The sequence below is a fragment of the Centrocercus urophasianus genome, unplaced genomic scaffold (genome assembly GCF_019232065.1).
Source record: "Centrocercus urophasianus isolate 14NV4802_14NV808 unplaced genomic scaffold, USGS_Curo_1.0 seq_74, whole genome shotgun sequence".
NCBI classification, from domain to species: Eukaryota; Metazoa; Chordata; class Aves; order Galliformes; family Phasianidae; genus Centrocercus; species Centrocercus urophasianus.
Genome location: NW_024885355.1, coordinates 561,921 through 574,965, shown reverse-complemented (window position 1 = coordinate 574,965; position 13,045 = coordinate 561,921). Strand labels below are relative to the sequence as shown.

General features: G+C 43.1%; 1 protein-coding gene across 1 annotated transcript in view; it reads left to right on the top strand.

The window, feature by feature from the left end:
* Nucleotides 1-356: 356 nt before the first annotated feature.
* GUCY2F (guanylate cyclase 2F, retinal) overlaps nucleotides 357-13,045 on the top strand; it is a 41,712-nt gene continuing 29,023 nt past the window's right edge. The window contains exons 1-6 of the mRNA XM_042838178.1: nucleotides 357-1,083; nucleotides 3,512-3,813; nucleotides 5,054-5,408; nucleotides 8,106-8,190; nucleotides 11,404-11,500; nucleotides 12,312-12,446. Coding sequence (XP_042694112.1) covers nucleotides 357-1,083; nucleotides 3,512-3,813; nucleotides 5,054-5,408; nucleotides 8,106-8,190; nucleotides 11,404-11,500; nucleotides 12,312-12,446 — 1,701 coding nt within the window. The remainder of the gene's footprint in view (nucleotides 1,084-3,511; nucleotides 3,814-5,053; nucleotides 5,409-8,105; nucleotides 8,191-11,403; nucleotides 11,501-12,311; nucleotides 12,447-13,045) is intronic.

The window sequence follows — 13,045 nt, the reverse complement described above, 5'->3', positions numbered from 1 at the left end:
CAAGCAGAGTGTCTCTTCACTGGCTCATTTCAAAATATATACCAAAATATTTTAGAACATTTTTATTAAGTGTGCAGTTCAGGACTATGGGAAGTTAAATTGATAATTTGTATGGTTGTCTGTGTGGTACACTGGCTTTTTGGGTGCTTGTCCATGAGTTTATACAGGTTCTTGGCACCTCACACTCTTGCACCTTGAGAATTGTTGAGTAATTTGGACTGATTCAGCTGTATCTACATGCACTGAAGAAATTTGTATGCAGGAAAGCAAATGTAATCTGCTTTTCTTCCAGCAGCTGGTATTGCTTTGCTTGGCTTCCTGAAGAACCCAGTTTAAGTCTCCCCATTTGTAAAGCAATGCCCTTTCTCCTACTGCGTTCCAACAGCTTGCTCTGGGGGCTGTCACAGCACACTGAATTGCGTCACATCAATAATGAGAATCGAATGAAGCCATTTTTCCATGCTGTCTGGGGGGTACTGTTGGCAATAACCATACTTACCTCCTCAGCACATTGTTTTGTTTTTAAAATTGGACTGCTTGGACCCTGGAACTGTGATCCCTTCTTTTCCAAAGCCTTCCCCCATGCTGCTGCCAGGTTAGCAGTAGAACGAATAAGCAAAGACCCTTCAATAAATCTTGGTCAGAGGTTGGATTATGTGGTCCTGCAAGAAGAGTGTGAGACATCAAGAGCTTTGGTTAGATTCATTGACTTTGGAAAGACTTCCTCAGCTTTCATAGGACCTTTGAACCCTGGCTTCTGTGAAGAGGCTACATATTTAGTGGAAAACTGGAATAAAGCCATCTTCTCATGGATGTGCATCAACTACAAACTGGATTCTACCACCCACCACCCTGCGTTTGCCAGAACCCTGCCTTCTCCAACGCGAGTTTTGTTTACAATAATGAAATATTTTCAGTTGGCCCATGTTGGCATCATTGCTTCCAATCAGGCAGTTTGGATGGACACATCCAACAAGTTAGCGAGCGCACTCAGGAACCAGGGGCTGCCTGTAGGCATTGTTACATCCATGGGTAAGGGAGAAAAAGGCATCGAAGACACTTGGAACAGGATCAAAAAAGTTAGTGGCATTAAAAGTAAGTATTTCAAGTCTAACTCCTTTTTTTATTTATTGTTATACTTCTTTCACCATTGTTATCCAGTGGGCATAGCCTAGAGAATGAAATTTTGAGGCCAAGTAGAATTTTATCTAAACTTCACAGAGGCAGAGTTTCAGGTGAAAGAATGCTGGGCATCTTATGTTTGACAATGTAAGACATTGAGATTTTGGAAAGGGTCCAGAGGAGGGCGACTAAGATGATCAGGAGGCTGGAGCACCTCCCCTATGAGGACAGGCTGAGGGAGTTGGGCTTGTTCAGCCTGGAGAAGAGAAGGCTGCGGGGTGACCTCATTGCAGCCTATCAATACCTGAAGGGAACCTACACCCACGAGGGGAGTAAACTCTTCAAAAGGGCTGACAACAGCAGGACTAGGGGAAATGGATCGAAGTTGAAGGAGGGAAGATTTAGGTTGGATGTTAGGGGGAAGTTCTATACAAGGAGAGTGGTTAGGCCCTGGAACGGGCTGCCCAGGGAGGTTGTGGATGCCCCGTCCTTGGATGTGTTTAAGGCCAGGTTGGACAGGGTCCTGGGCAACCTGATCTGAATGTGTGTGTTTGGTGGCCCTGCTAGGCAGGGGGGTTGGAACTACATGATCCTTGAGGTCCCTTCCAACCCGGGTGATTCTGTGATTCTGTTTGATGGGGATAGAGTAAAATGGTCCTTTACACCATCAAATTATATGTAGTACTTAATATAGATGGATATCTGTACATGACCCTATCAAGTGTAAAGAAGGGTTTGTAGGAAAGTTTTATATTGTTAATGTTTTTGACTATGGATTATCAGAAATCTCATGCTTTGGAAATGCTGTGTCCTTGGTACCAGTGTTCACTGAGGTATCAGAGGTGAAATCCAGTGTTATACTCACTAGCAGCAATAAAAGAGTCTTTGGTATAACACCAGTATGGTAGAATCATCTGTTTTCTCTTGAGAAAAGTGAGTAAAAGTTTTCCTGGCTCAAAGTCTCTTTAGGAGGTCTGCAATGCAGCTCCAGTCCTGGTTGTATACCTTTGTAACTAGCTCTGCAAATCCAGATGATGTTGCATTTTAGCTAAGGTGTTTCAACTTAGAAGGGCAGCAAGGTGCTGTCTAGCTTGAAGTGTTATCAGAGTTCAAATCTGTGCTGGAAACCAAATCCACCTCGGATGAGTTAATCTCATCACCCTCACAACACTCTATGTGAGTTAGGGATGATGGATTGCTTTCATAACCATTGGAAGAAGTAAGTTCCACTTCAAAGATGATTCATCTGACCAGTTTATACTCCCTGAAATAGTACGTGATAAATCTCTGCCTAGACATATCTATTTATTTCCTGTAATTCAGACACCAGGGGGGAACAGAAGTCTCCTCTTTGGTGATCTCCAGAAGTCCCTGGTTGTGGTGCTGGGCACCGCACTCTGGGTGGCCCTGCTGGAAATGTCCCTGGGCACAGGTTAGACCAGAAGGACCCAGAGGTTCTTCCAGCCTCAGCCTCTCTGTGAGTCTGTGCTAGAGCCAGTGAGTACTTTGGAAATCCCATTACACAGATAGGTATTTCACCAGACATTGGGCCATTGGCACCATGTCATAGAGTCATAGAATCATAGAATGGCCTGTGTTGAAAAGGACTACAATGATAATCCAGTTCCAACCCCCTGCTATGTGCAGGGTTGCCAACCAGCAGCCCAGGCTGCCCAGAGCCACATCCAGCCTGGCCTTGAATGCCTGCAGGGATGGGGCATCCACAGCCTCCTTGGGCAACCTGATCCAGTGCCTCACCACCCTCTGTGTGAGTGTGAAAAACTTCCTCCTAATATTTAACCTAAACCTCCCCTGTCTCAGTTTAAGATCATCTCCCCTTGTCCTATCACTATCCACCCTCATAAACAGCCATTCCCCCTTCTGTTTATATGCTCCCTGTCATTTTGTGCAGATAAAAATGTAGACTCTGGTACGGTCTGCTGTGAACCAGTTGTAAAACAAGACAGTATCCAATCGAAAAGCCATATAGATAGTGGCAGGATCAATGAATAGAGCCTGGGCACTGCTGATGACTGTGTGGACTATGTCACCTCAGGGCACATAAAGAGAAAGATCAGGTCTCAGTCAATGACAGCAGAGGGCCATAACACTGCATGTTATCCCATGGCTCACGTCTGTCAAAATTTCTCTGCAGTCATCCTTCTGTATGACTCCAGGAACGGGTAATGCTCACAGCCTCATTTGCTAGATGTTGCAGACGTGCAGAGATCAAACAAGATGAGCATAATTCCCAACTTCTTTGCCTGATTATGTGGGTAGGGGACCATTAGGATATAGAAGTTCAGACATCTCTTTCACTGGAGGGAGCTATTTAATTTTGAAAAGCCCAAATGGATTAACAACAATGTCTGTGATCCTTATGTTTCAGTTATCCTTCTGTGCATGCATTCTGTGCTCATTGGAGGGGAGGAACAGGCTGCCTTACTCAAAAAAGCACAGGAAATGGGACTAACGGATGGAAGATACATCTTCATTCCGTATGACACTTTACTTTACAGCCTTCCTTACGCAAACAACTCATTCTATGTCCTCGACAATGACAGAAAGCTCCAGGAAGCTTATGATGCTGTGCTGACCATCACACTGGAGTCTGGAAACTGGACATTTTATGATGCATTCAGGGAAGCTAAAGAAAATGGTGAAATAGCCAGTGAGATAGAAGATACACAGGTAAACATTCTTTTTCTTGGACTTCAATAGGATGTGGTAATAGAACATGTGGGATAGGCAGTAGTTACATAGAAAGGATAGTTGAGAGACAGCCCAGATTGTACGAGCTTGTATTTTGAGAAAAATATGGTGAAGGTTGGATGTAACCTGCGTTTGCTTTGAAAATATAATTCTGTTCATTGACTGGCAGTCAGTTAGTTCAACTGTAGCACCATGACAGGAATGTAAGAGAAAGGATTGTCTCTGAGGCTCTCAGATTAGTTTTGCTACATGCTGACTGCAGTTAACTCAAGATGAAGCAATCTCTCTTGAAGTAGATAAAGTCTGTGGATATTTTAAGGCACCAGAAAAGAAGCCCACATGCCTGATAATTTGTGTGAACGCAACAACATGATGCATTTAGATGGAAATGATTCATATCATGGAAATCAATTAATATCATTGCTGCCTCGTTCTTCTTAGCCTTTGTAAGATGAGAAGTGATGGCCTTAAGTTGCACCAGGAAAGTTTCAGGTTGGATATTAGGAAAAATTTCTTCTCAGAGAGAGTGGTAACAGACTGGCACAGGCTGCCCGGGAAGGTGGTGGAGTCACCATCCCTGGAGGTGTTCCAGAACTGTGGAGATGTGGCACTGAGGGGCATAGTCAGTGGGCATGGTGGGGATGGGTTGGGGTTGGTCTAGGTGATATCACAGGTCTTTACCAACTTAAGTGATTCTATGAATCTAAGGTGAAAGTTATGTTTCTTAACATTTTAGGACAATTATTTCAAAGTCTGTCTAAGAAAAGACAGTCAGATTCTACCTTGTAGACTTCAGAAGGACAATTGGAGAATCTGTCATGCTGATGAGATGCTGGATTGAGCTGTGCTCATCTTCAAATCTATGATCTTTAAAAAACTGTAAGCGATTTTAAGGCACAGTTTATCAGATCTGCGTGGATGTCTACTTCAGAAGGAGATGGTTCATGCCTCGAAAGCATCCATTTCTTTTCCTTCTTTGTAATAGGAGCCCAGGTTAACCATATTAAGTGTAGGATTCTTCACTGTAGGTGAAATACCCAAGTCCTCTAATATATCCTCCTAGCTATCAGTCTGAGATTTCATATGTCAAATCTGGAGAACAAAACCAGGTGTCAGTCCTTGAGTTTACAGCTAAGGCAATGTGACATCTTTTGATGCAAATGTCAAACTAGAGAATGACAGCACTGTACTGTGACCTTAATTTCTCCTCTAACTTCAGGTTTCTCCACTCTTTGGGACAATCTATGATGCCATTTACTTCATGGCACTGGCAATAAACAGTGCTCGAAGGAATGGAGTCTGGATCTCAGGAGCTAATATAACAGAGCACACAAGAAATGTCAGTTTCCATGGATTTAGCCACTTTGTAGAGACAGACAGCTGTGGGAAGTGGCTGTGCAACTATGTGGTACTAGACACAGATGGTCATGGGAGCCAGCTCTCCCCAACTCACTTGCTGGACATGTCTTCAGAGTCTGTCAAACCCCTAGGCAAGGACATTCACTTTCCAAGTGGAACCCCACCAAAGAAAGACTGCAGCTGTTGGTTTGATCCAGATGTTCTCTGCTCTGGAGGTAAGAAAGACAAAGTAGTATGGTCAAATGGCTCATACCTCTTATTTATTTCATCTTCTCTCTTGCTCGAAGCGATTGCCATGTAAATCAGATCTCCTCAAAGAGGAAACTCTAAATCCAAGAAGTTCACATGAATCTGACTGGTTATCATGCTAACTGTAGTGGCAATCCTATGCAGAGATCCTACTATTGATCTACAAGACTCCCTTATTGTTTTTAAGTCAATAATGTTGTTGCCATTCTTCTGTGCTTGGGAGTTTTCCAGATTTAACAATCAACATCTATCAATTTGACAGCAAGTAATGTATGTCAGAATAGCAATCAATATATACTAGCAGCTCAACCCAGCACTCTGTCCCTGTCCTTCTGAGGGACAAAGTACTAAAACAATTTGTGTTACGACAGCCTTCTTAGGCTGCACATCTGCAGATGCTCTCATCATTACCCCTGGCTAACCCCAGCTTCTTTATGCAGTTTGGTAAGTGGTTGGAAGAGCTCATCTTATCAAAAAAAGAAAATAGTCATTACTCAAAATAAATTGATTTAAAGTAGGCAACAGAAATGATCACTGAAGACAAGAGCAGAAAAATCTTTCCAGGTTTGTTGGACTGGGTACTGGCTTTATTTATTGTTTTTAATTTAAGGCATTTTTTAATTAACGGGGAAATAACTCTCAGGGGAGGATACTTAGCCTCCACTTAACATATTTATTTATAATAACATGCATTTACTCCTGCTCTTCTGGGATATGACTTAGACAAACTCAACCACTTCTGCAGAATATTTCATTCAGCAGCTGAGAAAAATGTTCCTCTTGGTTCAGCCATAGCTGGTTTAAATCACAGAATCATAGTCATAGGACATCCTGAGTTGGAAGGGATTCAATAAGGATCACTGAGTCCAGCTCCTACCAGTGTAACTTCATTGGAATTGGAGATCTACTGATCTTACAGCTGCTGATAACCTACAAAAGAGGCAAATCCAGTGCTACCATATATCTCTCATTGTCTCTTGGAACAGTATAGTAATTCAGATTCTCCTTGCAGTCCACAGAAAAATCCCATTGATTTTTAGAGAGATCAAATTCCACATTCGCACCTTTACAAAAGTATAAACCTCTATGCATTGTCATTGAAGTGGTGATTTATTATTATGCCTAATATTTCAGAGAGCAAATTTTGTGACTGTAATTGAACCACACCCCAGTCTGTCTTCTGTATAGTTTTAGGGCTGGAGGAGGTGTGGATGTGAAGCTGCCAGTGTGCTAAGAGAGGGAGAGGAGGTCTGGATCATTCCCAGGTAGCTTCTGAAGATTGGATATTTGGAGAAAAATTCTTCTCAGAAAGAGTAGTAATGCATTGAAACAGGCTGCCCGGGGAAGTCATGGAATCACTGTCCTTGGAGGTATTCAAGTAATGTGGAGATATGGCACCCAAGGACACGGTTTTGCAGGCATGATGGGGAATGAGCTGGAGTTGGACTTGATCTTGGTCTTTTCCAACCTTAATGATTCTTTGATTCACACATCCCAATCCTTCTGGATCAGAGGCATGTCTATGGCAGCCCCTTTGTCTCCCAGGATAAATGCTTCCTTTCAGGCCTGCCTGCTGGGATCTTCCTCAGTCTCATACTCAAGGTTGGAGAAAGCTTTCCTGGAGAAAGCTGGCCTGGTTTTTACTGCATACTGGCAAATGAAATTTTGGTCTACACCTGTATACAGTCTGTAAGGTCCTGAAATGGTTATGTAGCATTCACTTTTTGTAGCACCTGTATTTCTTCTCAGAGGGAGGTGCATTGGTACAGTTCCAGGCTGGAAGATGGAAGCAAAGTGACTTTTTTGCATGATTACAATCAGGGACTGGAGCCATGGGCTGAAGCAGAAAGTGAGTCCAAATCTGGAAGGAAAATTATACCAATTTTCACGCAGCTTTCACTGGGAAGCTCTGTCTCAGTGCTCCCAAAGTGGGCTGTAATTTAGATGCAGGAGAGACTTAGAGTCATGAACTTTTTATCAACCCAAACTTGTGCATGCTTGTTTGTGTTGAAGGATCTCCGAACACAGACAGGATAAAATAAAAACAAATAGAAAGCAGAAGAGGGAAAGACAGCAAACACTTCCCACTGGAATTGAGCTCATCCGTTCATGTCAGCTTCCCTTAGCACTCTAGCAAAGCAACTCATGAGCAAACTGTCTCCAGTACTTTCTGTCAATGAGCCCATTGAGGAAGAATTCAGCCTTCTCTCCCTTCTCTCTTCTCTCTGAAAAATCCCAGACGGACTGATGGCTCACACTGGAGGTCAGTTTGGTACCACATGATAAAGCCTTTTCAGTGGTTCAGTTCCTGAAGAGAAAAGGGTCAAATGTTCAAAAGTTATGAACTTTGCAGAAGCTGTCTCTAAAGCATATCTCTTCCTTGTGAGTCTATATTTAATCAATGAAAAACTGGGGCTCTGGATCTGGTATAGAAAAGAAAGTGCATGTAAGTATATAACTAAAATAGTTTCATGCAGATAAAATCAGCATTTGTATATCCATAAATTAACAACAAATAAGGATTATTTTCTAACATTCCTCTAGGTGAGTATTTGACTTTGCAGTCTAATGGTCTAATGTTGGCAATTTTAATGCTATTGACTAAATCAAAGAGATTTTCTAATCCACTGATTTATTCTTTTTTTTCACATCTCTTTGCACAGGGATTGAGCCTACAATCATGATCTTGGGAGCAATGCTGGTATTTGCCCTGGTGCTGTGTGCTGTGGGCCTGGCTTATCTCATCAGGTGAGAACTGCAGAACATTGTTGATTCAGTGCCAGTTTTACTTTCTGTGGGAGGCTTACACCAGCACTTTGGAGCATGTGTTGAAGGTTTGATTGTGGTCTTTGCTCTCCAGAGAAACATCTCTTCAATTTATTGGTTGTGGCTTGAACAGAGTGGGCATTGGTTCTCCAGTCTCTGGAGGAGCCTTTTCACACTTAGTTCAGTCCATATTGCTGTCAGCTGCTAGAAGGATTAACTGGATAATAGCTTTGATGCATAAGGAAGATTACGAACACTTTGGAAGTGTGAAGTATGCCGTAGGAAAACAATGCAGTATAATACAATAAGAATCTGCCTTGAGAACATCAGGGTGGTGATGGAGTGTGCTGCCATATTAAATGCCTTTTTTCATACTCCAGATCATCCCTTCTTTTCTGCCCCTAATATGATTAATTGATTATGATTATGTACAAAACACAGGTTTTTTGATCCTTTGTCCTTTGTGTTAAAGAGAGGCTCCCTCTAGAGAGGATTTGGACCAATTAATTAGAATACGTTTTTATTATCAATCCAATTCATTTCCTGTTATGAGATGAAGCCCTGTTTCCTGGTCACTCACATTTCATACATAGTGGTTGGAGCATGAGATTTGCTCTGAAGCAAAAAAAACAGTAATCAGTTCCACCAGTTGCATAAATCACACTTGTGTCTCAGCTTTCTGTCCAAGGTGGAAGTGAGCCAGCGTGGAATTGGTGGGTTGCCCCTTGGCAAGGACAGTGTAGCCATAAACCAATGTAGTCCTCCATTCCAAATCCTCCCATGGGGGAATCTGTCTGTCTGTCGGACAGATTGGTGACATTTACGTGGCACAAGACTGAAATTAGAAGGCGTATACTCAGCAGCAATGTGTTTAACAGAGCAAGGCTCCCATATTATCCCATCCAGCCCTGCCTGGCAGATAATCCCCAGAGACATTTTCTCTTCACTCCTGAATCATCCCTCCAAACCTAGATGATTATAAGGCCACCCAACAAGCGCCACCCCAACAGCTCCACTGCCTATGACGCACAGCTGCTTCTGGTTTGTTGGCCACCAGCCTCTGCAATTACACAAATAAAAGGCAATTTTTCTGCCTACTCTATGTCTAAGCTGTTCTGCAAGTACCAGACTGTGCCTGGGAAGGCTTAGTCGTGAGTAAAGATGTATGACCATCTGCAGAGGGAAATAAAATGTCTAGCATGACTCAGACAGTGATTTATGTCAGAGAAGGGCATGTCTGGGACTAAATTTAAACCACAGCATGGACTGAGTTCATAAGGGGGAGCACTGGTCTAAGCTCTGCCAGGGATCTGCTTCATGACCCTACATGAGTCACTCCGCTCTCTGTGCTTTGCTGTGGGAAGCAGAGTGCTTTCCTCCATGCTTGGGGGAGAGGATGTGAATGATGGAGCAAGGTTTTCAGGAGGACAGCTGAAGGGTACATGAATGATGAGCCTTTTGTGGAGCTGACTTGGGTGGCTTGGAACAAAGCACTTAGAGAAAGGTGATAATAAACAAGCCAAAGTGATGTAGATGTATGGGCGAACTCTGAACTCCAAAAAGCTGTGCTATTCTAAAATGTCCAGAGTGATGCATGCAATGAGAAAGTAAATCGTTGCGATCTGTGGATATTTTACAAAATGAATCCTACCACAATATGGTTAGTAAGAGGAATCCTGCTGCCAAGAGGATCAAATATGCTCTTTGGGAATAGTTTTAGTTGTCTTAGCAGATGATCAAATATTTGCTGGAGGATTAACAGAGTTCTCTGAACAAAAAAAATGTGATAACGGGAGCAATGGGATGCTTTCCTTTTCTTTCTCTGAAGGTGCTTGATGAATTTTTACTGTCTTATAGATAGTATGTTTTGTGGTCAGTGTTAGACCAGGCCTTCAATGAAAGACTGGGTTCAAAAAAACAGTGTGTGACTTCAGTCTCTTTCCTGGGTCTTTAAAATGTCCGTGTGGTGGGTATTTGCATCAAATGAATCCCAGTGAAACTCTGAAATATTTAATAATTGCTTTGTGCAAGCCTATCTGAACTAGCCCATGATCATACAGTCCTTGCCAATGTGTCCTTTCTTGCTGTGATCTTTTCTGCCTTGTCAATTCTAGAGAACCAAGTAGCAGATAGTACCTGATAAGTGCATTGAATTTTCTGACTTCTCTGTGGCAATTTTGCAAATCTAGAAGTCTGTAAAGGAGTCCAGAGTCATCTCTTGGAAAACAGCAGCATCCTGGGGAGGTGCCAAAAGCACATTTGTCCTGCTGCACAGTAGGCATCCTGTCTGGCTCAGATCCTGCAAGTAGATCTGAATCAGCAGTCTTCTGCTTTATCTAATCACTAATGACAGAGAAGAAAAGCACTGTCTCAGCAATGCTACTTCCAAGACCTTCACGCTGCATTGTCATGCACAGCAAACTGCTCATCCCTTCTAGCCTTTCCTTCTGTATGTTTCTTTACAGGGCAGATAGACTGGTCCATTAAAACCTAATATTCTCTCCTGATGGACAATGAAAATGAAAATTAAGCAAAACAAATTATGCACTGCATATACATCCAGTTTACACTTGAATCACAGAATGGCTTGGGTTGGAAGAGATCTCAAAGCCCACCCAGTTCCAACCCCCACACTCCTGGCACAGACTACTCCTTCCCACAGCTGCTCCTTGACATGGACTCCCCTCTCAGGCAATTCCTTGTTTCAGCTTGGAATGCATCCACCCCAGAGCCAAGCACCTCACAGAAAAGGCCATTAGTGGCATTATTACTTGTAAGTGATAATGGCTACCACCTGTAAGCAGGCTGTACACTTGTGAGCAGATTGACTCAAACTGTCCATTTGTGATGAGATTCTTTGGGATTACAGCTTCGACTGTCTGTGATTTGGGCAGCCCTTGTTGCATTAGCGGAAGGATTTCAGCCAAGTCAGGTCATCATGCACACACCCATGTCCAGCCCTGAGCCACCATGCTGCATATTCCCTGTACTACAATGAGGCCAGATATCCCTGGAGGCAATGAAGACCAGGTTGGATGGGGCCCTGGGAAGCCTAATTTAGCAGTTGGCAACTCTGTTCGTGGAGGGGAGTTGGAACTTGATGTTCTCTGAGGTTCTTTCTTTGATTCTATGATTCAGCATTGTATATTACTTACCTAGCTAGAAGTCATAACTGTGGCTCTCCAAATCTCCCAGGCATAGCATCCTGAACAGCCAGTTATTCAGGGGTCCTAACAAGATAATATTGACGCTGGAGGACCTCATCTTCATTAACCCAGAGCTGCATAAAAAGGTAAGTCTGTCCACACATGCAATTGATCTGGAAGGATATTCAAAGATAGGTTTGCTTGTAGTACTTTCATACCCATTTCTCTATGCTTCATTTCCCCCTTCATGCTGAACTTTCCCATATGCTGAGTGGTCTTGAATTTCAGGTTAGGTGCACCAAAAAAACAAAATCAAAATCAAAGCCATTATATTGTAAAATAGTACCCTTGATTATGTTCATTCTAGTAGCTGGTGCTTATTATTTGTTCCTAGGGTTGAAAAGTATAACACTGCTTATATCCACATAGATAAACCACCTCACTACTTAAAATGTTTGCAACCAAACTACTTACTGGGAATGCCTCCTGGATTGTATTGGCTGGCTCCTTTCAGCTCTGAGTATTGTTAGGGGGAGTGCTATTTGGCACAGGCCAGACCTATGCCAATCATTTGGACTGCTGTGAGGCCATCGCACTCCTTGGGCTGATGGCACAGTTACAGGCCTCTTGTCAATGCCAAAGGAGCAGTTATCCAGTGGCTGGCTCAGAATGAAACCTCTCTCCTCACCTCCATCACCTATAGCATTGCTGTAGTGTTTCCAGTTACTACTTAAGAGTATTTCAGAGGTGATATGGAGAGTTTGGGAGTGCAGCAAGCCTTACTAGCATGGTGACATCACAGAATCGTAGGGGTTGGAAGGGACCTCCAGAGATCATCGAGTCCAACCCCCAATGTTGGACCCTGTTGCCCAGGACGTGAATGTCCTGGGCAGAGCTGGAGAGGAGGTTTACCTCTAGAGGTGCTAACTGTCTTCCACCTGCCTTCCTTGCATCCAGAGACTAACGCTGGACAGTCTGACTGATGCAAACAGTGTAGCAGCTGAAATCAGAAGCCAGAAATCCACAATCCGCTCTGGTTCTTTGAAAAGCACCGCTGCCACCCACGAAACCTCCAATGTGGCTTTGTATGAGGTAGGTATGGACACAGTCAACAATCGACCACTTTGGTTTACTGGGCTATTTAAGTGGGGAAAGTCTTCAGCCACAGTACTGTAGATGCCAAGGTATGGGTGCTGCTGATGGCCCAAGAGGGTGAAATGTCTTCATCTCTGGAGACATTCAAGGTCAACCTAACTGGGGCTCTGAGCATCTGCTTGAGCTGTAGATGTCCTTGTCACTGCAGGGAAGTTAGACCAGATGGCTTTAAAGGTCCTTTACAACTCAAATAATTCTATGATTCTACAATAAGCTTCTCCCAAGCATGGAGCTACCAGTGTTTGAGGTGACACACTGACTCTTGTAGTTATGTGTGGTTGAAGTATTCAACAGGCAGCATTTCTGTTAATACGTAGCGTTGCCAAGTCTTGTCTTTATTGAGATGTCACCACCTAAAGGCACTGTGAAGAAGCTTTCTTAGAAGACAAGTGGCGACATCTCTAATAAGGACCCTTCTTGCAAGACACAATCCAAATACTTTATCCACTTTTAAAGTCAAGGATCTGGAATTCAAACCTAGGTGTCAATGTTAACTGTTGCTCAGAGACTTGCTCTGTCATTCACCCACCTGTATT